General features: G+C 48.4%; 2 protein-coding genes across 2 annotated transcripts in view; one reads left to right on the plus strand and one right to left on the minus strand.

Moving 5' to 3' along the window:
* LOC144145765 (choline O-acetyltransferase-like) overlaps positions 1 to 27908 on the plus strand; it is a 236133-nt gene that overhangs the window by 115765 nt on the left and 92460 nt on the right. The window lies entirely within an intron of this gene.
* LOC144174747 (uncharacterized) lies at positions 6493 to 27304 on the minus strand. The gene is made up of 4 exons (XM_077703589.1): positions 26846 to 27304; positions 15815 to 16199; positions 14975 to 15162; positions 6493 to 13573 (listed from the first exon to the last, which is right to left on the minus strand). Exons 1-4 carry the CDS (start codon positions 27302 to 27304, stop codon positions 13424 to 13426), a joined length of 1182 nt encoding a protein of 393 aa, XP_077559715.1. The 3' UTR covers positions 6493 to 13423.

Genomic DNA, 27908 nt, shown 5'->3' on the forward strand with positions numbered 1-27908 from the left:
GACGCGTATTGAAGGCGGGCCAGTTGGTACATAACTGAGTTATAAAACAGCACGGGAAACGAAACTACAGATGGAGGGCTCTATCTGTAGTCTCGTTTCCCTCGCTATTTTGTAACTCAGTCGTATGTGGTTTACAGCAAAAACTTGGGCAAGCCGGTGGCAGAAGAGTAAAGTTTTTTAATGGCAACCCCAGGGGTTCCTGGTTCCTGGTGGTTCACCGATCCCAAGGAAACATTTACTGCCTCTCTCTCTCTCTCTCTCTCTCTCTCTCTCTCTCTCTCTCTCTCTCTCTCTCTCTCTCTCTCCTCTCTCTCTCTCTCTCTCTCTGGCCATTTCATGCATGCCAAGTGGCACAAATGTGGTGCGTTTTGTGTTTCCGCCAATTCAGTTTAAACTCACGCGTATGGGGTACTTTTAACGGGTAACCTTGGACTTCTTAAGTCGTCGTTCGCATTTGCGAGCAAATTAAGAAAAAAAACTCGGCGAGCGCAAGGGGGAGATGACCCGATGAGTACGTTTCAGGCAGAAAGACAGACTATATGTGTGCGAAAAATGAATAGTTCAGTGATCAATTTCTTCTAATACTTGTGGCGTGGATGGAGATGAAAACTTCTGCGGGCTATGGGGTGCCCTAACAGGTCTCTGAAGGCACCTCGCCTCCTGTTTCTTTTTGTCTGCGACGTCTGGCGGGTTCAACTACAGAGAAAGCATAAATGCTTGAAAATATTAAGATGCTTGCAAAATTACTCTGCGTACGAGTGCGATTGGTGGGTAGGCACACTTTATGAATCCCCAAATTTCATTCAGCACTTATAAAAGGAAAATTATCGTAGATGGTTTTATTAATAAGCGTCATTGAACTTCATTTTTCTGCGGAGTCGGAGTGATTTTTTTTCTTCTGGTTTGGTTTCTTTTCAAATTTCGGAGCAATGAAAATAAACATTTTCTACGTACCGACTCCTCCATGCCACACTATTCCGCCTTTTTCTCTCTCTTGGGCTGTGCGTATCCAACGCGTTTCTATCAATAACACGGCGACATTGATTATGACAGATACAACCTAACACTGATGAAGGGATGGCCTTTACTATCTCCTATCACAGCGTCCAGACAACAGCACCATTGAAAACAGCGAATCAATCTCGTCTTTAGCCCTTCACAGTGAATGGTGTTCGGACAACAGAGCTCGACAGAGGGAAAGGGACGGGGGAGCTCCGAAGCAGCAGCCAGCAAACGAGTCCGCGATGAGTTTTGGCAAGGAGACGACCGCGAGAGAATGTGCGCTAACAGATCAAAGCACAGACCACACGCAGACCCCATCGACCACAGATTGATTTTCGGTATACGAAGGAAGAGGAACCGGGAAAAAAATGGATCAATAATAGAGATTCTCCATGCCAACGGGACACCAGCGCTAGACGAAGCCGAAACAAGTGGGGCTAACTAAGCAGACTGAAGACAATAGAAAAAGGAGTCGTATTCATCGGTGCTGGCAGTGAGATGCCTTCAAAAAAGCATTGCTGGTATTCAATATTTCTACTCTTGCCATTGATCGAAAGGGATCTATACTCTTGGCTACCCGGAACTGCGGCCATGCACAAAACAGCCGTCGGCGATGGTTTTAGATGATGAGGTCTCACCGACAAAATAGTGGCGGAGTATGCCACCTAACTGGAAGGCAGAAGACGGACGAAGTTATGACATTTGATCGGATTATCGACGCAGTGGTTCCCACCAATAGACATCCTTGTCAGTACAACGTAGGGAAAGAACGCTCGCAGGCAAGCGTGCGCTGGGGAAATACCGAAGGGAAGTTAGGTCTGAGTGTCGTACACACAGACTCCACTTCCGCGTGCACCCTTCAGTCTGCTCATCCCGGTAAATTAGTTTTCGGGACTGCTCGATGTGGTCGCTGGAGCCTTATGCCACTTACGTACTTCATTATGCAGGAACCCTTGGGGCGCTGAGATCTTTTGCCTTACAAATGTCGTTTACGCGTGAGAAAAAAGGTCTCTCGAACATCAGAGATCATACCGGAGTCATACTGAGAGTCATCAGAGTCATCAGAGTCGTACTGAGAGCAATCTTTATATTAATATTGTACAGCGAATTTTATGGGCATGCAGCGCGACGTCCGTCTGTGTAAGGACCTTCAGGGAGACAGAACGAGGGGGGGGGGGGGGGGGGGGGGGGCTAATTTCAGCGTAAACAGAAAGATCAGTTTAATATAGACGCAAGAAAAATTACCCAACTGGGTGTGCTATCGTAAGGCTTTTCAGCCCAAGAAAATATTTCGTGCTTCTTTTTACTGCGAGTGCATTCCTAATAGTCCATCGCTGGGTCTGTGCACCCGGGTCCCAGGGCCGTGTTAGAGCCCTCGCCAATTTTGGAGATCATGGATATAAGGTACTCTGCCGTTTGTTGAGTGCATCACGTCGTACTTCGGAAGTTTCCAGACTACCTGCCTTTTTGCAAGTTTTAAGTGTGACTTTTCCAGAGCGCGTATCATTTTTGCTGTGTCGTTGTGTAATGACCTTTCATACCCACCTGCCCTCATCATGACGCCAAAGTAGCATTTCGCCTATCAGGCCACGCCATCTGCGCTACCGTTTCTTTAATGCGGCTTTCCTCAATCGAACCTTTGACCGAAATATTCTGCGCTGCGAGATCCGGGCGTACAGTTCGCTCACGGGCGGGGACCCACACACACCGGTCTTTGGCCGCCACCTCCACAATTATGTGCGACCCGACGGCCTGCGGCCCAGAGCCTGGCCGAAGGCGGCCAGCTCAACAATGAAAGTTTTTAACAAGCGCGCACACCGACACCTTTGGTCGCAGTACCGCGCTTAGACGAATGCCGCCCGACGCTCATCCAGCTTCGGCCATGTTGCTGTTTGAGAGCCATGCCTCCGTGACAAGCAACGTCGGGACGAATTCCTTTTTTTTTTCTTTTATGGTAGTGTTTAACGCACCGACGCAACGCAGGCGATGAGGCGCGCCGTAGTGGAGGGCTCCGGATTAATTTTGACCACCTGGGGATCTTTAACGTGCGCCGAAATCTCGTACTCACGGGCGTTTTTGCTTTTCGCCTCCATCAGAAAAGCGGTCGCCGTGGCCGGGAATCGAACCCGCGACCTCATGCTCAGCAGCGCAACGCCTTAGCCACTGTGCCACCGCGGCGGGTGTGACGAATTCCTGCAGAGCGCGTCGACTCTTAAGGCTAGTCCGACTGAGCGCAAGAAACATGCCACCACAGTCCTAGTTGGCGTTGCTCCAAAGCGAGCTTGCTTTGCCCACCTTGGCAGTGCGTTGAGGGGAAACAATAAAGCCACGCGGCTGGCGGGACTGCTTTTGAACACGATTGCTTCATCTGGATGGGCTGTACTAGCCAATCATTCTCTGTACCGGTTGTAGGTCCTGCGCGAGAGGTTGACACATTAGCATGACAGATGTGGCGTCAGCAGACTAGTACGTAACTATTAAGCCAAACACTTGAGCATCCGTAAAACATATTTAAGCGCCGATGTTTAGGCCCTAACTGCAAATCAGTAGATCCGAAAAACTTCTCAATAATATAAGCAGCTGAAAGTTGCAAATACCCCTGTATTGTTGTCTCGTAGCTAGTTTTGTCTTTTTTTTTTTCGCGCAAGCGTAAGTTCGCCGTGAATGAAATCGGCGAGATTAAGTAGGAGGCCGCCAATCTGGGAAAGGGAAGGGAGAACCGGAGGATGGGGCGCCTCAAGGTGGATAGGAGGAGGAGCGCCCGGCGTGGCGGGGGAGTTGTCCCCCACGCGCGGCGCTCGAGGTCAAAGCCGATGCGCCTCGGAAATAAAACGCTAAGAAAAGCACAGCAACGAGCCTCCCCCCTCTTTCCTGGGGAAAAGCATTGTGAATACTGACGACTGCAGCTTCTAGGTTACGTCATTGGCGCGTTGCCAGCCAGCTGCCGATCACGCGCAGACAGCAGCAAGCACCGGGCAGCGTGAAATAAATTGCCCGGACGCTCAGACGCGAAAGAGAGAAAAGGAGGAGTGCGAGTGGGAAAGGCGAAGGGCGCTTGGCTTTTCCGCCGTTGTGCACACTCCCTGCGCTCTGGGACCTGCCGGAGCCGCCGGTGCTGTGCCCTCTGCGCTAGCCTGTGCTTATGTTACGTGAAGTGTTTCAATCGGCATGTTGTATTTCGCTTTCTGCGACGGCCGCGCTCTGGATTGAACGCGTAATCATTCATATTCTAACGAAGTTACGAGTGCTTCAACCGTGCCTGTGTTGGATTTCGCGTTCTCAACAGGTGTTTCCCGCCGCTTATGCACTTACGTGAAGCGGCAAGTGTTTGGATCAAGCCGGTCGTGGTTTGGGTCACGACAGCCGGTCGTGGTTTGGATACACAGTGTGCGCTACCGCATCCGCTCCTCATGCTCTTACGTGAAGTGCTTCAACCGTGCCTCTGTGCGTGATTACGCGTTCTCAGGCGTTGCCCGCTGCTGTAGATTTCGAAGTGCCTCAACCGTTCGCCAATCGCCGTGTATATGAACCGGTTGTTTCTCGAGCGTGTATCTAGATCTACACCATTCACCCTGTGGTGATCGACCGCCGCTGTAAAAGTTATAAAGTCAACCTTTAATTGTCAGGTGTTGCCCACCGCTGTGGATTTCCAAGTGCCTCCTCAGCCGTTCGCAAATCGCCGCGTGGTTGGAACGGCTGTTTGTCAAACGTGGATCTGCACTGTTTACCCTACATGGAATCAGCTTAACCTTTGGCCCGAAAATTGCATTTTGTGCCCTGATTGTTTCTGCGATAGTGCAGACCACGGGTGCAGACAACCGTGTTGCTTCAGATATATTTTTTTTCTAGCGTTCCGTGCTGACGAGACGGCAATTGGAACTCCCTAAAGTTTCGTCAGGCGGAATGATAACTGGCCAGAGTCCTTCAGTGATTTACTATTGCTCTATTTCACGCTCTCGGTCGTTCGCAAATCGCCGCGTGGTTGGAACGGCTGTTTGTCAAACGTGGATCTGCACCGTTTACCCTACATCCCTACATGGAATCAGTTTAACCTTTGGCCCGAAAATTGCCCTGATTGTTTCTGCGATAGTGCAGACAACCGTGTTGCTTCAGATATATTTTTTTTCTAGCGTTCCGTGCTGACGAGACGGCAATTGGAACTCCCTAAAGTTTCGTCAGGCGGAATGATAACTGGCCAGAGTCCTTCAGTGATTTACTATTGCTCACATGCGTTGCCTCCATCAGGCAGGATGACCTTTAATTGAGTTATTCAGTAAAGCTTGGGTGTTGGGCTAGTTGGTATGAAGACATGAGGAAAAGCAGAGCGCTGAAGTTTAAAAGACGACCACAGAATAAAGGAGCAAACGAATCACACCAAGCGTTTCGTTTGTCCCTTTATTCTGTGGTCGTCTTGTAAATTTCAGCGCTCTACGTTTCCTCATGTCTTCATTGTGGCCTTTGGTGTGTGCTTCCGTTGCTAAATGTGTTGTCCGGTGCTTAATCAAATTTCGCCCCCGTTTTCTTTGGCTACAGCCACGGTAGCCATTGTTTTCACCTGTCGTGCAGTTCACATGGTGAGAGCAGAATTGCTTAAAAATGCTCACTTCTGGAAGCATATTTGGGAAACTGGTCATTATAATGCAATAGTCATCACATCAAAGGCTATGTGACAAACTTGCTAACACCCACGCTTTGCAATCGGTCTGCTGTACGCTGAATTTGCGCACGAGACACTCTTTTAAGAGTGAAGTGTACATGCATGTGTTGCTGCAGGCCAGCTAACAGTGCTGAACTGGCTGTAAAAGTTGGTCTGCCAGAAAAACCACAATTTTTCAAAGCCTTTTCTTTTATTCATCGAACTGGCTTTTTCTCTTTCGCTTTTTGGAAACATATCAGGGCACGTCACAAAGCGCCCAGAGCAAACCAAGCCCGACTATTCAGTTGTTACCGCCTTCTTAAAAACTTTTCTGATTACCCTTCACTTTTCAAAGTTACGTTCTATCATTCTGTTACATTCTACCTAATGCTACCTTGGTGTGGCGGCGTACAGCAAAATAGGCCACCCAGCCCCATCTCTTTGCTGGCAGGGCATTATGACATCGGCAAAGCTTCCCTAGGAACGCCCGCAGTGGCACCACCTAGGAAAAGCTGCTACGCGAACATGCCTGCGCCATTGATCAAAGCATTTCACAGCCGTCTTGTTTCCTGCTGATTGTGCTCATAATCCCCTGCTGTCACTAGCTGCTTTATCTGTATGCGCTAAGTCACTAGCTAGGTACAGTACTACAGTCTCTAGTGCACCCACATGCATGCATTTTTGTGGCTGTGCTTGTAGGCAAGGCAAAACATTCTGATGAAATCGACACTGCAACAAAGTGTGGGATGAGGCATCATATTTTATGTTTGCTAGATGAGGTTTTTGTCTTTTAAGAAGCACAAGACCAGGAGAAGTTCTTGCACACATTCATATCCCTGCATCAGTGTTTGCTTCAGAAGAACGCTTCGACTAGTTCCACCAGTCATGTCTTGACATCCGCAATTAGTAATGTCACAAGTTGTCGTGCAGAACAATATATGGGGCAGCCGTGCCTGTTTTCACGCCACTTTGGGAATTTTCATGCACTAATAAAGTACTGCTGCTGCAAGTGGCATATTATTTGTATTCACAACACTGTAATTACTGATGCTGGCCAACTTGCTTTTGCACTTTAGTGTCTCTTTAGGCGTCTGTATTGTACCGTAAATCCATTAGGTCCCTCCTGGGCAGATGTGCTGAACTATGCTCCTGTGCTATGTCGCTTTTGCATCCCAATATATTTACTTCCTCTTTCTCTCTTTTTAAGCATAGCAGCAACCTTTGAGGTGCAAAAAGTGTCGAAACATGAAAAAGTTCAGTGTAGTTCTTCGTGCTTGAAATGAGTGAGCTACATTCTGCGCATATTACACCTTGTGGCATTTCTGCTGCCCACAGGCCTGAAAGAAGGACACGACAAGTGCTTGACTTGCAACAAAGTTTATTTGTTTGCACCACAAAGATATGCAAGTACAAAACATCAAAAGCAAGAATCACAAGCAGGAGCCTGCGTCCTAGCCTTAAAAAGGTGGCATTATGCGAACCATAAAAACACAACTTCAGTCATATGCATACTCCTATCACTCAGTACATTCACATTAACAACTTCAGCAATTGTAGCAGCACCCACACAAACAAAGCACAGCAACATCTCTCACTAAGTGCATTGGCAAAAAAATTCACCTACACAGTCTGTACAGATGATTAACAAGCAAAGCTGTGACATACAGTTGCTGTTTTATGTGTGATGCGTGGCCTACCCATTGAGCTGTGCTTCACAGAGTAGCTTGCTGCATGTGCGCTCTGCTGCGAGAGACGCCTTAATGTTCCCTTTGATGTGGCATTCCCAAGTAGCACTGTCGGTAGGTGTGAGAGTGTAGCTGTGTCATCTATAAACCTATAAGCCAATCTCTGTCTTTGTCGAGAGTTCGACGGAATGCCATCTGGTCAGGTAAAGGCATTTGTATAAATGTTGCAACAAAATTGACGTTTCGGGATCCGTATGGATCCCTTGTTCATAATGGATTGATGGCTTAGCCGCAGGCTCCTAAGTAGCGTTGAGCGCATGACGTAATGTACGGGAGTACACATGGTTTAGAGTGCCAGATGATCTGTTGATTGCGTTGCTTGTTGTCTGAATTATTAGCGATTCAAGATTGAGCCTCGTTGCGAAATTCTTTCCCGGCGACCACTACATAATTCAGTCACAAATCTCCCATCAAAGAGCGAGCAGCCAAAAAATTGGCACTGCGTGCATAACAAATTGGAAGAACTTCCGAGAAACCACCCCCGCTGATCGGATAACAGTCTCGAGGAATGGACTACCAAGCTCATTCAAGAGGCAAGAAAACACGCCAAGGAACTTTCTCTTACGCAGGATAACCCAGCCATCGATGCCCATCTCCTCCACCTCTGGGACGCCCGTAGAGGGCTAATCAGGCGGTAGAAAAAGAACAAGACGAACCGCAAGCTGAAGATCCGCATTGCGGAAATTACGGCAGAAGCTGAAGTGTACGCCCGTGAGCTGAGCCAGCACAACTGGACGCAGTTCTGCAACAAGCTGCAAGGAACGCTGGGAACCTGCCGCACATGGTACCTGCTCCGTTCCCTAATGGGCCCCGGTGAATATAAGGCGGTCGCAGCAGACCAGCTTCGCCGATTAATCCACAATTACCCGGGCACAGAAGAAGACTTGTTGGACGAACTTATTAAGCAAGCCTTGGCGCCCCCACCTCACGTCCAACCCACCCAGGCACCTGACTACACAGGCGATCCGAATCCCAAAATGGATGAGCCGTTCTTCATTGCTGAAATCGAGCCGGCAGCTTACAACCTCACCCGAAACACCACTCCGGGTCGAGACAAAATCCCTAACAAATTATTGCGAAACCTCGACCATGCCGTCCTAGAAAATCTTCTAGTCTACATCAATGAGTGCTGGCTGGCGGGTTCCTTGCCCCCACAGTGGAAACACGCAGACGTCACTTTCATCCCCAAGCCCGGCAAACCCTTGAACTCCAAGAATCTGAGGCCTATTCCTCTGACCTCATGTGTCGGCAAATTGTTTGAACACCTGGTTTACAACCGGCTCTCGCCCCACGTTGAAGACAACGGCTACTTCCCTGACACGATGTACGGCTTCCGCCCACATCTGTCAACCCAAGACATACTACTTCAGCTTAAGGAGGAAGTGCTGGACGACTTTAATAGCCACAGCAAGCGGTCCATCTTGGCCCTTGACATTAAGGGGGCATTCGACAACGTTTCTCACCAAGCCATCCTTCAAGGCCTCGCATCTACAAACTGTGGCGAGCGCACATTCCAATACTTTGTCTCCTTTCTAAACCAGCACACAGCAACAGTGGGCATCGGGCACCGTCGATCCGACGCATTTAAAACCCTGCCAAAGGGCACTCCGCAGGGGTTGGTAGTATCCCAATTACTATTCAACCTCATAATGAAAGACTTGCCACCCCTACTAAAAGCCATCCCGAATCTTCGCCACGCAATATACGCGGACGACCTAACGCTCTGGGTCCCCACTGGATCTCCGGGCGACCAGCAAGATGCACTTCAAGCAGCCATTCAGGTCACCCAACAATACCTGAAAGCCCGAGGACTCGATTGTGCCCCCGAAAAATCTGCCCTTCTAACCCTGTGCAAAAGGACATATAAGAAGCGTCCAGATCCCATACCAGATCCAGAACTTACCATTAATGAGCAACGCCTCCCCAATGTCCCACTCCTACGCATATTAGGCCTCACCATACCAAAAGATGGCTCAGGCGCTCAGACTATCCTTCCCTTGCAACGGACTCTTGACCAGCTCATTAACCTCATCCGCAGGATCTCCCATCAGCGACTTGGGCTACAAGAAGCTGACACCCTGCGCATCATTCACGCCCTCCTTATTAGCCAGGTTACGCCACCGTATTTGGCCCTGAAACCCGCAGAGAAAGAAAAGCTAAACATCGCCATACGCCAGGCCTACGAGGCCGCCCTTGGACTGCCTCCAAAAATAGCAACAAGAAAACTTCTGCAGCTCGGCATCCATAATACATGGGAGGAACTGGAAGAAGCTCATCGCATCTCCCAATTCACGCGACTTAAGCTCACGCCAACCGGCAGGGCTACACTTACCCGGCTCGGCTACAGGCCTCCCCCAAAATGCGAACAGAGGCAACGCATCCCTCTAACCATCCGACAGTACATCACAATCGCACCCATTCCCAGAAATATGCACCCCATCTATAACAAGGCACGCCGAGAATTCCGGATACGAGCCCTTAGAAAATGCTTCCCCAACTCTCCCTGTACTCGTTACACGGATGCCTCTCCATACCACCAACAACCGGAACATGCCGTGAGTGTCACCGGAGCCAACAGTGCAGAACTGACGGCCGCTACAGTACACACGACATCTATTGAGGCAGCAGAAGGACTTGCCATCGCTCTAGCCGCCACCACTGGAAATGACTACTTCACTATAATCCGCCTGCCGCAACTTCCTGCTAGGTCGAATAACACCCACGGCCTTAAAAATTCTGCAAAGTGTGCACCAGCTCCCGGAAATGCACATCATCCGGACCCCCGGACATGAGTCCTTCGAGGGGAACGAGGCGGCACACGCCGCTGCCCGCGTTCATACACACCAGGCCGTTTCTCAAGAAGGCGAAGTCATGCAGCCCCTTCGCTCTCCCAAGCCCGCTACTCTGAATTCATACGCGGACATCCTCGCCCATTACCGCCACGAACGACGACGCTTCCCGCCACCACATCCCCATTTATCCAGAGCACAGGCGACTGCCTTTCCTCCATGCCATGTACCCCACCCTCTACTACTCAACGTGTAATTTCTGTCACCAACCAGGCACCCTGTACCACATGGTATGGGAGTGTCAGAAAACCCCATCTCTTACCCCAAATCCTCACCCAACGTACGAGCAGTGGGCGGACCAGCTGGCCAGCTCCGACCTCTCAGTCCAGCGTATCCTGGTGGAGAGGGCTAGGGCAGCCAGCGCGGACCAGGGCTTCCCGGACTACAGGAGGCCCCCCACCTGGCGGGCACCTGAAGCTCGTCTTAATAAAGTTTATCCACTCCACTCCGCGGCTATGATGCGCGCGTGGTCCCACTCTATCTTGTGGCCCATCTTCTCGGCATGCTCTGCAAGTGCATTCGTCACGGTGTGGCCCTTGGTGACGTCATTTTTGTGCTGTTTAAGACGCCGGCAGAAATTTCCGCTTTCACCAATGTATACCGATTCGCAGTCGGCGCATGGGATTTTGTAGACCACACCAGGGAAACGTTGCCGAGGGAGGATCCTTTATGTTAAGCAAGTCACCCTTGAGCTTGCTTGCTTGCACATGCGCGATCTGCACACCACGTTTTCTGAAGACACAAGCAAGGGCTCCACTTCCAGGCAGTTCCTCCACAAGGACATGACATTAGTGTATCGCACGCCGTTCGATGTCACTGAGCTCTGCACCTTGCTACGGTTTTGCCTGTCTAACGCTTGCTTCTCGCACAAAAGCGAATTCTACAGGCAAGTTTTCGGTACCACTATGGGAGCATCTATTTCAGTCACGACTGCAAATATTACAATGGAAGCAATTTAAAACAAGGCATTGGAATTATTTTAGCCGATACCCAAGGTGTTCCCGAGATACTTCGATGACTGCTTCTGCGGTAAGGTGTACATCAGACAAACCAGCCGATGCGTAAATGACCGCCTCAGGGAACATGATCTTTCCATGAAGAATGGCACCGGGTCGCATTTGCCTCATCACTACTGCGAGTGTGGCAAAGGATGCCTTCCGAGACTGACAGAGACAATCATTATCGGAAAGAGTCGTGACACCGTGGCGCAAGAACTGCGCGAAGCGTATTTTATCAAAAAAAAAAAAAAAAAAACAGCGCAGGCTGTATCAGTGGAGCATCGCTATCCCTGTTTTCGAAGGAGTACCGGATCCTAGACAACATGCGATAAAAAGGTGTGATTGTTGCCTTCAGCTGTGGCTATTTTGTTTTTATAGTATCTTTTTCAGATCTATTATCCTTTGTGTATGTTTGTGCGTTTGTAGACAAGCTACTTATATCGCTGTCTTTCCTTGGAATAAATCAGTTGTTAGTAGCGCATCTGTCTCGTCGTTCTTCGTTTTTTCTGTCCTCGTTTGTAGCGCTCGATTTTCCTTAAGCAATGAACCAACTAGCCCAACAGCATATTTTACTAAAAAAGCGGACCCTGATTTACAACGCTACTTGCTCGTACGATTTCGAAAAGGAGCTTTTGTTATAGCCGACGCTTCAGCTATCACGTCTCTCTCTTTGAAGGGAACAAACCGCACGCGGGCTGCGATCGATCACTATTTTTACCATACATTATGTGCAAACAGCTTCGTGAATATCAACCCAGTATTTTTTGCCTTGCTGCCCATCGGGAAACGAATTATAAAACGGATCTAAAACGATAAGCCAGCTTCCACAGCTAAATGATGCACTAAAGCACGAAAACATTTCCTATCTGCCACTGTTTTCTACTTTAACCAGAGACAGGTGCTGCTGAAAACATTTTACTTTCAAATAAACTAAATCTAACGCTCAAAGTAAATACTTCACTTGGGAATTGAACTTTTAAAAATCTAGTCTATTATTTAGGAGAGGAGAAGTTTCGTTAGTTTTCGCACTTGACGAAGACGACGGCCGATATTTGTGCTGATGTATTTGTTACTTAGAGAAAGGCTGATTTTGGCTCACTTAGCGAGTGAGGCAAAAGTCACACAAGCGTTTATAGCCGCGTGTACAACAACTCTATTTAGGTCGTCAAACTTTTGAAAAGGTCTAAAGGATAGAGGTGGCGTTGGGCCAGCCCAAATATGGCCCATATTGGACGCGGGATGCAAGCGGCCAAAAAGTTATAAAATATCTTTTTTTTTTCTGTGGTAAACGCAATAGGAATGACAAATGTAAGGCATGTGCTCATTTCGCGCTATTTTTATCTTTGAGTAAAAATTTTATTTTTAAGTAAAAAGAGGTTTGCTAACACCAAGACATTCGCAAGCGCGTGAATAGTTTGTAGGCTTCTCATCTTTCTTTCTTTTTTTTTACATTGAAAAAAAAAAAAAAATGGCAGATACGCCTGCCTATGCGGTTAGTTTAAACATGTGATGGCGACGGCGGTACAGCGCGCTGGTGTAGCAGAGAAACCCCGGGCGAGCACATCCCTGCACCTGGCGGAGCGCCCTGCAAGTCGCCGGAGAAATGCAAGCTTCACGGGACAGGTTCCCCAACCTCCGTCACAGGCAGCTCGGAACTTGTTTCGGCAACTCTCCACCAGGTGCAAACGTCGTCTGCATGGAGCTACTTTGAACGATGGTACCTAGTGTGCAGTGTGCTTGCAAAGCTCAGGATTTCACCAAGGTGATTTTAAGAGCTTAGACTGCTTAATTGGACAAAGAAAAATTTGAGTGCAGTTGGCCTTTAATGCCGAGACATGTGCATTTAAAAATATTGGAGTTATTTCCCGTGAGTTTTCACTATTCATTTACGACTTGTAGTGCCATTCACACACCTCCGGAGAAAACATAACCCTAAATGGAGAGGCCCACACAAGGGGCAGCCTATTAGGTGCCTTCTGTCCCTTCTGTAGTCCGAGAGCTTTGGCGTGCGGCACCCCATCTCTGACGCTGAGGTTCAGGGCGTGAGGACCGCTTGACCTTCTTGCTAGCCGAGCTCTTGGCCAGCAGGCACTCTACCTGGTCCCCGGTTGACCCCAGGGCGACGCCTGGCAATGCTTGTGGGCTGGACCTTGACGGTACAGCCGCACCTCCGGGCGCTGGTGAAGCCTGCCTTCATGGGCAGGCTCCTTCCTGGGGTTCCTTTCTGATCTTGTGCATCTGCCGCAGCAGCTGCTGAAGGGCAGTGGCATAATATGGGTTGCCAGCAGCTAGGGAAGGCTGGCGCCACCACTCCTCGTAGATCTTCTGCAGCTTTGCAGTGTCCTACGAAAAATTTGTTCAGGATATACCACAGATTTACTCAAAATTTGTTGCATCTCCTATCTTTACTATTGTCTTCTTTGCACTGCTGAAGTAATAAGGGTGTTCCGTAGGTATTCAACTATGGGCCTACCGGGAAACCCATTAGGGCAGAAAAATGTTCACAGAACTCACCTTCCCCTGCCAAGCTTAGATAACCAGTTTGGACCAGAGAATACTACGCAGGTATTTACAGATTAGTTTCACAAACATTAATGCATTCATTGAACTAAATAAAACACAAGAAAAAGCTTTGTTTAGTGCCATGTTCAGTTACATAATAATGACTGATTGATTGATTGACTGCGAGGTTTAAAGTACCGAAACTACACCTTGCTTATGAGGCGCGCTGTAGTGGAGACAGCTGGGGTTTAATTTTGGTCACCTAGGAACAGCTAGGAAGAGTTAACGTGCGCCGAAATCTCGACACACAGACGCTTTCGCTTTTCACTTCTATCAGGAAAATTGCTACCGCAGCCGGTATCGAACCCATGTCCTTGGGCTCAGCAGCACAACACCATAGCCACTTTAGTCTCACAGAACCCAAGCAACGCCTCTTCAAAATCCCAGGGTTCCTCAAAGCCTTACTTGAGAGCCCCTGACCTAGCGCTTTCGCAAGGCACCTTTTTATTCACAGGGCCTTAGTGGCATACAAGGACTATTCAGCGAAACACACAGAAAAAACATTAAGACCAGAATGTAAAATTTTACATCAGAATGTAAAATTTTACATCTCAAAAACTTGCACTGTGCAACTGACTATGTATCTAATGGTATGAGATTGGATCCTGGCAGAGTCTGTTTAACACTTCTTCTTTTAAGCTGGGCTGAAGACTGTCCCACCTGGTGGGGGCCCCTAACACCAGCACAGTGCTGTTTAATGAAAGTTTATTCCTCCTCCTCTTAGCACCCTCCCTATGTCAGAAAGGGCCTCGGAAGACATACGACAGCCAGCATACAAAATTTCACACTAGCTGTGACATATGAATACTACTTCATTCTTGCTCCCCTTTACATGCATTGGAAAAACTTGTTCGTCTTGCTTCTGCTATGATGCTACGCAGTCATGTTGGATTGCCTTAATTTTTGGAGTGTCTTTTTTGGCATCCTGTAGCCTTCTTCTACTTAGCTCCTGCAATTGTACCTTCGTAAAAATAAATTTTACTACAAGAGACCCCTGAAAAAATGCATGCACGTGGTTATAAAATAGGTAGCTCTTTACAAAAGTGGAGTGTGTTGCTGAGAAACAGATCTTGTTCAGGTGTCTAGTTGCTACCTAGGTGTCCAGTAACTGGAGTAAGGGTCACAATTATTAGGCTTTGCTAAAATAAATGCACGAGCACAAGCCACACCTCAACACCTCACGTTGGTGACTGCTTCCAGTTGAGCCCTGGGCCTCCAGCTGTGGCTCGGTATCCATAGGCAGCTGCTGCTGTTCAGGCTCTGCTGCCACCGGTTGGCCTTGCCCTGTGGGTGTGCTGGTGCTGGCTTCTTGGGAGTTGTCCTGTGTTTGCTTTCCCAGTCAAGCTTCCTGAATGCCCCCTCCAGACATGCTGTAAACAGTTAGGAATAGTGAAAACTGACTGTGAATCAGATCGAATATTCTCAAATACGAATAGTAGAAACCAACCGCGAATTACATATATTCGAATGTAAATGGCAAAAGATTACTGCAAGTGAATTATTTTCAAATGTGAATAGTGAAAATTCACTTCACATTGAATTTGATTCAAATTGCGCATTGCTCCCACGCCAGGCTGCTGTTAGCTGTGCCACGTATAAAGATGTATTATGAGCTGCACTGTTGTGGCTAATACCACACGCCCATTTATTCCTTCTAAGTGGAACAAAAATAGTAGAGCGAAGGTATGTACTGAGACATATGAACGTCTGGGCCATAATTTAAAAGTAGTTTTACAAGCACAGGCTTTCAGTCAGGCTGTGCCATCTTCATTAGGACAGGTGCATCAGACAAGTCTAGTTAAGTGCGCCGTGGCTGTGCATGTGCTCATCGCTGCCTTTCTCCCGAATTAGAGAATTCAACACTGCAGAACAGAGTTTCTGCGATACCTTTCCGTCTACACTGCATGATAGCTTGCTTGAAGCTGAAAATTAAACAGAGAGATACCATGTTTGCATAAACGTTGGCACAGGTCACATAAAAGTAGCAATATATGGAGTGTGCTGGGGTACATAGCTACTTACAATGTTCAACGTGATTTGGTGCTCTTCTGTCCAGCTTAGTGAGGGGGCTCACTCCTTCGTCGCCATACTGCCCTCTCCGCCACCCGCAGAACCAGTGGTAGACGGTGCTGACTGGGGGATTTACAGCGCTGCTAGCGAGCAGGCCCTCACCGTCCTCCTGCCTTGCCAGCTTCGTTTTATGAGGAGCTAGTGCGGCTGCTGGGGTCGTATCATCTTGAAAGTAGCGGAAGAATGCGGCACTTTTGTCCGATGTGGGTTTTAGAACACGAAGCCCATCGGCGCAGTCGAGCCCGTGGTTGAGCACCTCATGCAGCTTGATGACAGCAGTCGGCGAGACTGGCCAGTTGAGGAATGGGTCGTTCTGCTGAGTTGCTTTTGTGACTTCCTAATTTTGACATCTACAAATGCTTAGCAGTAGTAGAATGCTTTCCGGCAGTTTCGTTCAAGCTTCTGTGCTGACACCTTCACTCCTTGTGGAACACAAACCTGTAAAAAGAGAATATCACAAATTATGTCAATTCTCAAAATATTATTTAAAGCTTGATATACAGTGACTAACCTGCAATATATTTTTTACTTAAATTACAATTTTATGAAACACAAACGTGTTAAACGGTAATATTATGAATTATTTTAATTGTGAGAATATTATTGAGAACCAGATATGCAATCTGTAACCTGCAAATGTTTTTTTTACTTCAATTACCCACTTCATCTGACAAGTTTCACAATCAGACAACTAAGAAATGCTGAAGTTCCAAGGTGATGCGCATACTGTATTAAAGATGTGCCTCCAAGTCATGTTCTGATCTACTTCGCGGAATAAGAAATTGTACAGGTTTAGCACTCGCCTTTCACTTAATTTTCCCATGTATGAAAAATGGCGTTTTAGGAAAATTTGTGTTGGTACCAAGCAAAAAAAAAAAAAAAAAAACTTGCTCAATCGCTCACGAAATCGAAGCGGAACAGTTGCATGTTATGCTCTTGCATATAACACAATTCTCTCCAAAATAGGACAGTTATATGCTTCCCACATTTCGGTTACGTTTAAATCCACTCAACACGTAATAACACGACAAGTTTAAAGCCTCTTTTAAAGCATTTTCAGTTGGTCTTTTTTTCCTCCTCAGCAAGGGGTGCCCCTTTATAGACCGAAGGGGGCAGGAGATAATTGGCTAAAAATCATTCATCTGTGAAAATGTTAAAAGCATGACACACATGCTTGACTCTTTTTGCTCGGACCATACTATGAAGCGTTATTTGTTTGTGAATTAGAATTACATCACACATTATTCTGATATTGTTTAATCGTAAGGAAAAATAAATTAATTTGAACATGAAGCGAAATGCGGATTGTTTTTGCACGGGTGCTTCAAATCGTGGTCAAAAAATCCCAGCCCAACTCAATGTAATGTAATTTAAGCTATATGTTCTTTCACCTCGGCCAAGAGAACATACAACGACCAAGTTCAGCTGTTCTTCCCTTTGAAATTGAGCGTGAAAGACGGCGGCATCGATGATTGACCCGTGGCGTTGTTCAGCGTGACGGAAGCAAGTGTGATCAGTAGTAACCAGATTTTTAAGCCACCGCTACTGTAATAAATGCGTAGCAAAAAAAAAAAAAAAAAAAAACTCGCTGGTGTAGCTTCGCAACTGCAACTGATCAGTCTGTCTTGATTTTACCAGGTCGGGTAGGGGGGTGATTTGGCAACGCCTCCGAGGACCTTGCCACAATAAATAAAGACACTGCCGAAGAGCATCTATGGTAGTACCTCGTTGGGTTGGGGGCTCCCAGTCGACGATCCACGACGCACGGTTGCCTCGCCGTAGTAGTCAGCCATGCGTACGCATCCCCGCACGAAGCACGTCCACGTTATCGACGCTGGCTTTGCAGTCTGGTCGCGCCCGCGCATGTCACAACGGCTGAAGAAATTAACTGCTACTTCGCCGTCGAACTAGAAAAAAACCGTAAAATTGCAGCAAACTCTACGCCACTGATGCTGCTGGTGCCGTGAACGTAAGGTCCCAGGGGCCTTACGTGAACGAGCCCTAAACAAGAGCAGAGGAGTGCGGAGTACGTTTACTGCTTTGTTCGCACGCCGGCAGAACCAGCCTAAACATCAAATAGCAGGGACGGAGTGCGGAGTACGTTTGGTGCTTTGTTCGAACTTCGCACACCGCAACGTTTTTATGGCGCAAGGTTTGTTTTGCATTCAACAGGTGGCGCACCGCAAACGCGCAATTTTTAAATTGTAAGCCGCGGCATTCGCGCTCACGTCTCCGGCTACGGATGAGATTTCTTTTTCTTGGAATGCATTTTTAGCATTTCTGCGCGTACTGTAGCACGATATCACGTTACTGTGATCGCCTACAGCATCAGCAACCATGCTTAAAATAAGACATATTCCCGCTGCATTTTTTATTCAGTGACAAAAAAGTAAATTCTCAACAAGAAAAGTGGGGGGAGGGTTCATTATGAGAGTAAATACAGTAGCTCTCATTTTAAGCACAAAAAACTACACTGAACTTTTTCATGTTTCGACACTTTTTGCACCTCAAAAATTGCTGCTATGCTTAAAAAGAGAATGAGGAAGTAAATCTACTGGGATGCACAAGCGACATAGCACAGGAGCATAGTTCAGTACATCTGCCCAGGAGGGACCTAATGGTTTTACGGTACACTATAGACGCCTAAAGAGACACTAAAGTGCAAAAGCAAGTTGGCCAGCATCGGTAATTGCAGTGTTGTGAATACAAATAATATGCGACTTGCAGCAGCAGTACTTTATTAGTGCATGAAAATTCCCAAAGTGGCGTGAAAACAGGCACGGCTGCCCCATATATTGTTCTGCACGACAACTTGTGACATTACTAATTGCGGATGTCAAGACATGACTGGTGGAACTAGTCGAAGCGTTCTTCTGAAGCAAACACTGATGCAGGGATATGAATGTGTGCAAGAACTTTTCCTGGTCTTGTGCTTCTTAAAAGACACAAACATCAGCCAGTAAACATAAAATATGATGCCTCATCCCAGGCTTTCTTGCAATGTCGATTTCGTGGGAATGTTTTGCCTCGCCTAGAAACACAGCCACAAAAATACATGCATGTGGGTGCACTAGAGACTGTAGTACTGTACCTAGCTAGTGACATACAGGTAAAGCAGCCAGTGGAAACAGGAAAATTAGCACAATCAACACGAAGCAGGACGGCTTTCAAATGCTTTGATCAATGGCGCATGCATATTCAGCAGCTTTTCCTAGGTGAGTAGCGCCTGCAGGCGTTTCTGGGGAAACATGGTCAAGTAGCGCGGTAAAGACGGGACAAAAGTAGAGACCACACAGGACTAGCGCTAGACATCAACTGAAATTTTTACTACACACATCAAAAGATATACAGGAAGGGCGCATGCGTGAACATGCTCAAAGCACAAAGAAAAAAGACAAGGTCAAGTGGTGCATTTTGTTACGCACGTGGCAAGTTCGCATCCAGATAATCTATTTCTTTTTTTGATGAACTAATAGATGCCGTGCTTACACACTTTTCACCGGCTTTCATGATGCACCACGCTTCAAACAATTCACGGCTGGCTTGGTCCTTAAAACAGCACAATGTTACTGTCTTCTCGTAAATTGGAACACAGTGTGGAACGCACCGGCAGCGGCGGCAATGGTCAGCTAAATGGCCCCCCGCAGCGAGCGCTTGAACAGCTGTACGGTGCTCCCAGAGCCTGTCATTTATGCACCTACCAGTCTGCCCAATATAGCATTTTCCACCAGATAGAGGCACTTCGTATACAACACCTTGTTTGCAACCAACAAACAGCATGGCATGCCTCTTCTTCGGTTACCCTTCTTCTCGCCATTCACAGCAGAGCACATTCGTGCTAGTTTTTATGGGGCGGAGAACACAACGTCGGCACCACATTTCCCCGCAACCTTTTTAAGGCGGTTGGAGAAATTGTGCACGTAAGGGACGACTACAGGCCTCCTTTCTTTGCGAGGTTCATCTCGCCCTTGACGCCGTGCCCCTGACTTGACGTCACGCAATAGGCTTTCAACCACTGCTGCTATTACTTCCCGAGGGAAGCCGGCATCTTTCAAACGTGCAACTTGGTGCTGAACACTATCGGCGACTTGGTGCTGACAAGACTTCTCGAGGGCACCGCGAAGACAGCTAACGCCAATACCCCTTTTCACTATCTTCGAATGCGCTGAACGATAATCCAAAATTGCCTTTTTTGACCGTGGCTGATACGCCCAACACACGCGTGTTCCACAGAAATTAAAACACACATCAAGGAAATGCAAGGACCCATCATTTGGTAATTCATGAGTGAATTCCAAGCCGTCAGAGCACTCCAGAAATGTTTTCTTAACTGTCTTGACTAAAAGGTTTACTTCTTCTGGCTCCACCGACCTAGTAACAATCATGTAATCATCGACATATCTAAATATCTTTGCTGTCTTAGCCGTGTCAATATATGCCTCAATGCTGCAGCCCCAGACAAACGTCTTCAAATTTTCCTTCTTCCCACACACCATATCCGACTGGAATAATCTGCCTGTATCTGTTGTCTGCAGCATTGATGGGATTGAACATATTGAAAATTGAGACAGTATGTTTTTACAAGTTACTGTATTTTACCCTGTGTTGTCGGTTTGTTTATATTTGAGTGATTCCTGCTTGGGTCCTGGGTGGGGCCTGCAGTATGTCATAAATAAATAAATAAATAAGCTGGTCCGCAGCAACACATGCAATGTACACTTAACTCTTAAGCCAAATACAGCCACCATAGCACATTGTTTTCACCTGTTTTGCAATTCACACAGTGAGAGCAGAACTGCTTAAATATGCTCCTTCTGGAAGCGTCTTTTGGGAAACTGGTCATTAGGAATGCAATAGTCATCACCACTGATCTCCACTTAGTTGCTGGATGGCGCTTCGCCGCTGTCGCGGCCGGGCGTGCGCACGGCCACCGGAAGTTCAACGGCTCGTCCCGGAAGTCAGGCGTCTGCTACGCTTCTCAACCGCTGATAAGCGTTCCCATTGCCGCATTTTGGCATTTTTTTCTCACTTTATTGCATTTTGGCTATACACATCGCGTTCAGATCGCAACTTATGGTATACCGAAATATGCGACGTTAATATGAAGCAGAATTTAATTGCAAAGGAGAACGAAAATGTCACTTCGTTCTTGGTTTGAGAGGAGACGACGCAGCTCTAACGGGATTTATGCTAGAAATTTATGCTAGGGATTTATGCTAGAAAGAAAACAACGTGGGCACGGCGTCAGGCAGTAGCCGAGTTCGTGCGCCCATTCTGTCAAAACAGTTGTCAGTAAAGTGGTCACTGCAGAGCCTGCTGCCTGGGGATGGAGAGCTAGTTACACGGGCAAACTGCGGGACAAAACCGCAGTTTGCTGCGTTACAGGACAGACGAAACTGCGGTTACGTCGCCAACCATGGTTAACGCAAACTGAGCTTGGCCACCTCAGTTCGGTCACGCTAACCGCAGTTTCCACAGCCGCAGTGGCCGCAGTGCTCAAAATCGCACAATTCAGTTCGGACGCAAGTGGCGGCGCATCAGCGGAGGCGAAAAAAAAGAAAAAATCACCTGGCGTTCGGAAGAGACGAAGGTTCTCAAATAGCGGGCGCCCCAAAGCTGTCCCCAAGACGCGCTTGCGTTCTTTGCATCGCTCTCGCAATCAGCGCGACTGCCCTTCAGCAGCGGCTCGTTTCCCGATCCGCCCGATCAACTACGACAAAAGCCGTGCTAATTTTGTAAATTCCGCGCGTCGTCCGCCAAAAATGGATATCTTGAAGCGTTTTCAGCACTCGGAAACAATCGGCGCGCGCGTCGGGCCGTGCCTGTGAACACGCCGGCGCGCCTGACCGCACGGCACTGCTTGCGGCCCGAACTGGCCCAGACCACGGCAGCAACAGCTTATCGCATCGCCACTCTTCGAAATCAATCTGATCGCGGAAAAGAACTTCCGCATGCGAGAAAATGAATGTTAGTGCGGTGAAAAATTGTGCAATGGACTGTAATTTGCAGTTGTAGAGATAGCGGTGGTCGAATATCTACCGCGATGCTAAGCTGAAAGTTCCCAACACCGAACAGACCTAAGCAAACCAGCCGGTTGCGAGTTGTTGGGGAAGCCCCTCTTCTCGCTGCGCACGAGTGCGTTGCGTTTGTGTCAGAAGCGAATGCTTTAACGATATTTCTTTTTGTCTACACTGCTTCTCTTTTGTTTTTTGTCGTGAAGTTAAAAGTGTGGTAATTTATTTTTTTTTTTTTTGCGCTCATAATCAAGTGACTGCGGTCACCAAACTTGCAATTTCGCGTGTAACAACCAAAACCGCAGTTTGCGATAACTGCGGTTAAAGTTTAGAACCATGGTTAAACCTAACTGCGGTTACTTTCGCCGTGTAACTAGGGTATAAGTTTGGGTGGTTTGCCACCCAACGCCGGTATAAATCCAGCTTAGAGCGAGGGAATCTGCGTAACAAGAGCCGCAGCTTAAAAACGACACTGATTTGACATTTGCGTTTCGCTGCGTATCGCGCACGTCGTACAGAATATTGTAATACTTCCAAGTGGAACGTCTTCTCAGACGACTAATCAGGGGCGGTATTCCCGTGTTTTGTCCCTTTTGTGTCCCTTTCAAAAATGTCCCTTTTGAGCGAGCCCTGATTGGCTAAAAGCGAACACCCGGATTTGACGCCTTGCAAGCACGGCGGAGCTATGAGCCGGGGCTACTCGGAGCAGACGATTTGGAGCAGACGATTTTTCGTCGCCTTATTGTTGGTTCGCTCGCAGAACAATAAACACATAAAAGATACTCTGATACGGTTTGAGTTCTTTAAAATGCGTTTGCAAGAATAGTTACGGTATTTGAATCAAAGGCCTACTGCTTAACCGGAAGTACGTCACGATGAAAGGGACGCAAAAGGGACGTTTTCAAAAGGGACAGTTCCGAGAATACCGCCCCTGTTCTGCTTGTGCAATTGATGGCGCAACAAGCAGGCATTTTTGGCGGAATGCGTGCGAAACCAGCCCATGCGTAGCATGCGCTATGCTGGAACGGCCCGACTTCCGGGACGAGCGCTCGAACTTCCGGCGGCCGTGCGCCGGAGAGCTCGAAGCGCCATCCAGCAACCCTAGTGGAGATCAGTGGTCATCACTTCAAAGGCTCTGTGACAAGCTTAATAACACCCACGCTTTGCAATTGGTCAGCTGTACACTGAATTTGCAATCCAGACACTTTCCTCGGTCGCCAGCGACAAAGAAAAAGGGGGGTGGGGGGTCACAAGAGATTTGAACCCTGGAACAACACATTTAGCAACGGAAGCGCACACCAAAGGGTCATCCTGTCTGACTGAGGAAATCGTCCGAGCAGTAGTAAATCATTGAAGGACTCAGGCCAGTTATCATTGCGCCTGCCGAAACTTTAGCGAGTTACAACTGCCGTTTCGTCAGCACGGAACGCTAGTGAAGAAAAAAAAAAGAACGAAAGCAACATGGTCGTTTGCGCTATCACAGAAAAACATCGGGGCACAAAATGCAATTTCCGGGCCAAAGGTTGAGCCGATCACATGTAGGGTGAACGGTAGATCTACGTTTGAGAAACAGCCGCTCCAACTACGCGGCGACTGGCGAACGGTTGAGGCACTTCGAAATCTACAGCGCCGGCCAACACCCGAGAACGCGAAATCACGCACAGAGGCACGGTTGAAGCACTTCACGTAAGAGCATGAGGAGATACAGTAGAGCGCACACTGCGTATCCAAACAGTTGCCGCTTCACGTAAGAGAACGCGAAATATCCAACACAGGCACGGTTGAAGCACTCGTAACTTCGCTAGAATACGAAGGATTAAGCGTTAAATCCAAAGCGCGGCCGTCGCAGAGAGCGAAATAAAACACGCCGATTGATACACTTGTCGCTTCACGAAAGTGCCCGAGCAGAGGCTAGCGCAGAGCGCACACTTCTCCGGCGATATTCAACGCCGGCAGGGCGGTCCCAGAGCGCGGGGAGTGTGCACAACGGCGGAAAAGCCAAGCGCCCTTCGCCTTTCCCACTCGCACTCCTCCTTTTCTCTCTTTCGCGTCTGAGCGTCCGGGCAATTCATTTCACGCCACCGGGCACGGGCTGAACACAAGACCCGCAAATGGAGTGGGCTAGGCCTGCCCAGAAGGCTTGCGCGTAACACGCATTCACGAAATAGAACGTCACAATAATTCTTTATCATGAAATCTTGCCTCCAACGTACTACGCCAATGGCGCCGAGTACCGAAGAGCAAAGGCGTTTCTTCGTTACCTCGCACTGAACCGAAAGGTTCTACTAACGGTGAAGACGTAGTCACGTTCTTTCCCCGCTCTGTCACCGTCGACTGCTGGCTCGACGGCCGCTCAGCCACTCCGCGTCCTCCTGATGCGCCCTGGCCATCGTGTATTTCTTAAACAAGTCCAACGCTTATTTTTCAATGCAACCCACCCGGCTCCCTCATAGACCTAAACTTCTTCAACAGGTTAGGAAAATTCTAAAGGTGCACCCGATATTTTTTTTTTTCTTTGCTCAGACTGACAGGGACATCGAAGTGAGCTGCAAACGCTTTTTAATCACCTGATTAAGTTAAAAGCCAGCATGCGTAGGCCACGTGCTGAGGTTCCCGGTCCATTTACGCGCATTTCAACGAAAAAAGTGCACGTCATTTTCCTCCGACCAGCCTCCCCGCCGACTTGCTCATGACGGCTATCACGACACGCTGGCCAGTCAGAAGGGGTAAGAAAACGGATCAAAATCCAAATTTTGAGGATTTAGACAGCTTTAAACCTATTTCAAACCCGGAGACGTCATTACTGTGGTAAGACTTCGACTAATTCACTTTATTGACCCTGTAGCTACGGTTGTTTACGATGTATTCGCTAGCGGCCGGGGAGATCGAATGGTCCGTCAAACACCCACAATCAAAAAGCCAGGAAGCTGCCTGTTTCTTGATTGGGACAGCTTTGAGTGTACTGTTCGCACTTGTGAGCGACGGCAGACGCGAGTGAAAATGGCGCAAGTTGTGCGCAAAAAAACCAGAAAAGGAAAGGCACCAAACGAAGACATACCGCGCAACAAATGATCCTACCACCCCAACACGCGTGGTCGATGGCGACTGAAACAGAAAACGGCAGGGACAAAGGGGAGGGGGGGGGGGGGGAGGGGATATTGCAAGTGCAGTCGAGAAGCAAAGGCCACTGAGGGAAAGGGCAGTCGGAACGCAAACGGCCGAAGCAATCGGACGCGTTTCCGCTGCTTTCCATTCTGGTCACCGACAGAAAAGCTCCATCAGCGGCGAGTGTTACGACAAGCCGGACATGAGGCAGCACTGACTCGAAACAAGGCCTCATTGCGTAGAAATGGCGTCGCGTTCATTGTCCAATAACGCCTTTTTGGTGGGCCAAGGTCATAGCGCTTGTTGAATTTCACCCGCTGGTGAAAGAGCGGTGCATATAAGAGCAAAAAGAAGACCCCTCCCCCGTGTAGTATAAAGAAAAAAAAAGTAAAGTAGCCAGGGGTGGCAATTGGCACTGAACGATTTGCGTGGTTCATCCGGAGGCCTGGTCTAGTTTATTCATAAGGTGATTGGTAAAAAATAGTTGCACAGGACATAATCATTATAGTCTTACAACACATTAAAAATTGCCTGATTCGGGAACTGGGAACATAAAAAAAAATGGCGTAGTTTATCTGCAAGCCTAGAGTCCTGTTGATGCAAGAGGTGATTGGTAAAAAAAATGCGGAGACATACTAGTTAAGGTCTTAAGATCTGAGACGCTATAGCCTTACTTCATCGTAGAGGAAGTGTTTGGGAACGGAGCTGCTGCATTCATCCTTCATGCTAACCATGGGTCGAATTTAAGCTGAAAGAGCGAGACTGGAAGCAATCATTTTATATGCCGCGGCACACCATCAGAATGACTTATTGGCGCAAGCACCGACCAGGGGGGAGGAGGACCCCTGCGCAGATGCGGAGCACGCTAAAATCCCGTATTCCGCTTTCTTCTCCGCCATAGTGTTATTTTGGCGAGCCTACCAGCCCGCCTCCTCCTTTCCACACTCCAGTTGCTGCCCCATGCATTCGAACGTCATAGGAGCGCTCACTTCTTGCTGCTGCCATTGCTGTTTCTTTTTGGCGCTGATGACGACATTTCCGCGGGCGCCTCATACGAACGGATGAGCAGCATGGCAATTGTGGACGCCATGTGCCCAAAGTAGTAGTAGTAGCACCTTTATTGGTAAGGAGGGCCAGAGGCCGGTTTAGGGAAGAGGAAGGGGGAGTAAGGGGAAGGGAATGCAGCGTCTTTTACAGGGACGTGGAAGCTTGCAGGGACCAGAGTCGACCCCAGCTACACTGCCCGTGCTAGGCCACTTTGGATAGCAAACAGCCCTATTTTGTGCAGTAGAGGTTTCTCCATAGTATGATAGTCTTCTGGGGTGCTTGTGGGCGCGTGGAAAGATGTAATGATGTCTGAGCGATGTTGCGAGAAGAAGGAGCAATCCCGAAGGAGATGGTTGAGGTCTGCATATGTGAGGGTATTGCAGAATGTACATTTGAGAGGCAGATTGGGTGAGAGCCATTTTCGGATTATGTGCGGGGTGTAGGCGGCATTTGCTAGGAGCTTGTTGAGAAATACCTCACCGGTTCGTGGCAGGGGAGGAATGCCGGTTAAGTACCCTTGTGGGGTGGCAGCGATGTAGCGGTTCCTCTTGTCGCGTTTATGTCGAAGTAACTGCAGGGAAGGAGGTAGCGGTGACGGAGTCGGCGTGCAGGGAACCAGCGGAGGTGTGATACTGCTCTCCTGTGCCGCAGAATGGGCGGCCTGGTTACCCGTGCAAGCTGTCTCGTGGCCGGGAACCCAATCAATCCGTACAGATACCCCGTTGCGACGGAGTAGGCGAGATTAAGTAATGCCATGGGTCAGGATTTGTTGTGTGAGGGGGTTGAGAGAGGATTGGCGTCTGAGTTCTTAAACTACGCCGAAGGAGTCCGTGAGGATTCGAATGTGGGATGGGGGCATCTGCGAGACGTCGAAGCTTATGTGGTTGAGGGTACCGATGACAGCGTGGAGCTCAGCCTCCAACGGCGTGATGTGGACAAGGTTGAGGCTTGCTGTGCCGCTGAGATCTGGGTTCTCCGAGCAGTGCCAAGCCAGACCGACGATGTGGTCCCTGACGCTGGCATCCGTATAGATGTCAATCTCTCCGGGCAAACGGGACCGCTTGAGCTTTTCTAGGCGCTGTTTGCGCACCATGAAGTGACCGCGCGGGACTGGTTTCGAAGGTGCATTAGGGGCGACATCCGGGAGAGTCCATGGAGCCATTGGGCTTAGAAGGTTGTGCACCTGGATGGGCCGTTGGTTGTCCCAATCTGAGAGCGCCAGTCCTTGCAGGGTAATAGTCCGCTTGAAGTCCGCTTGCACCCGAGTTTCCTTCATTATCAGATCGATGGGGGGAAGTGGAGCAGCTTGTTCCAGTGCCGTAATTCGTGTATGCCGAGGTAAGCCGGTTATGGTTCGGAGTATGGCTCTGTGAAGGGTGTGGAGGAATTTGAGATTAGTCTTGCTGAAGTCATATACAGGGGCACCATATGCGAGGGCACCGATGGCTACAGCACGAGCCAAAGCAACGCATGAACTTTGTTGTGCACCGCCGTACTTGTTAGAGAGGCGCTTAATAAGGTGAAGCATCGGTTTCCATTGCTTTTTTAATTTGGTTAGCCAGATCTTTGGACTGTTGTGACTGCCCATCGGGATGCCAAGCAGCCTTATGTGGCCGCAAGTGGCACGGATAGTGTTATTTGCGATGTGGAGGGCGGTTGGTTCCGTATCAGGCGAGGACTTGGTTCCGTGAACAAGGAGGAGTTGAGTTTTTTCAGGCACCATCTCAAGCCCGAGTTGAGGCAGATGGTTCTCAAGGCTTGCGACAGCCGCCTGAAGTTCAGTAATCATACTGTCTGTGTTTTCGAAGTCATTACCTTCTGTCCATATCGTAATATCATCCGCGTAGATGGCGAAACGGGCGGATGTGTCTCGCTCGAGT

This window comes from Haemaphysalis longicornis, unplaced genomic scaffold (genome assembly GCF_048455015.1).
Source record: "Haemaphysalis longicornis isolate Haplotype H1 unplaced genomic scaffold, Haemaphysalis longicornis Haplotype H1 scaffold_1, whole genome shotgun sequence".
NCBI classification, from domain to species: domain Eukaryota; kingdom Metazoa; phylum Arthropoda; class Arachnida; order Ixodida; family Ixodidae; genus Haemaphysalis; species Haemaphysalis longicornis.

Bases quoted from the DNA above. Each gene is read 5' to 3' on its own strand.
- LOC144174747 (XM_077703589.1), bottom strand. From the start codon at position 27,304: ATGAAGGAAACTCGGGTGCAAGCGGACTTCAAGCGGACTATTACCCTG. The intron at 16,200-26,845 runs GTAGTTTAAGAA...TGTCAAAATTAG, and splicing joins TCCTCACGGACTCCTTCGGC to GAAGTCACAAAAGCAACTCA. The intron at 15,163-15,814 runs GTAAGTAGCTAT...AACTGTTTACAG, and splicing joins ACCAAATCACGTTGAACATT to CATGTCTGGAGGGGGCATTC.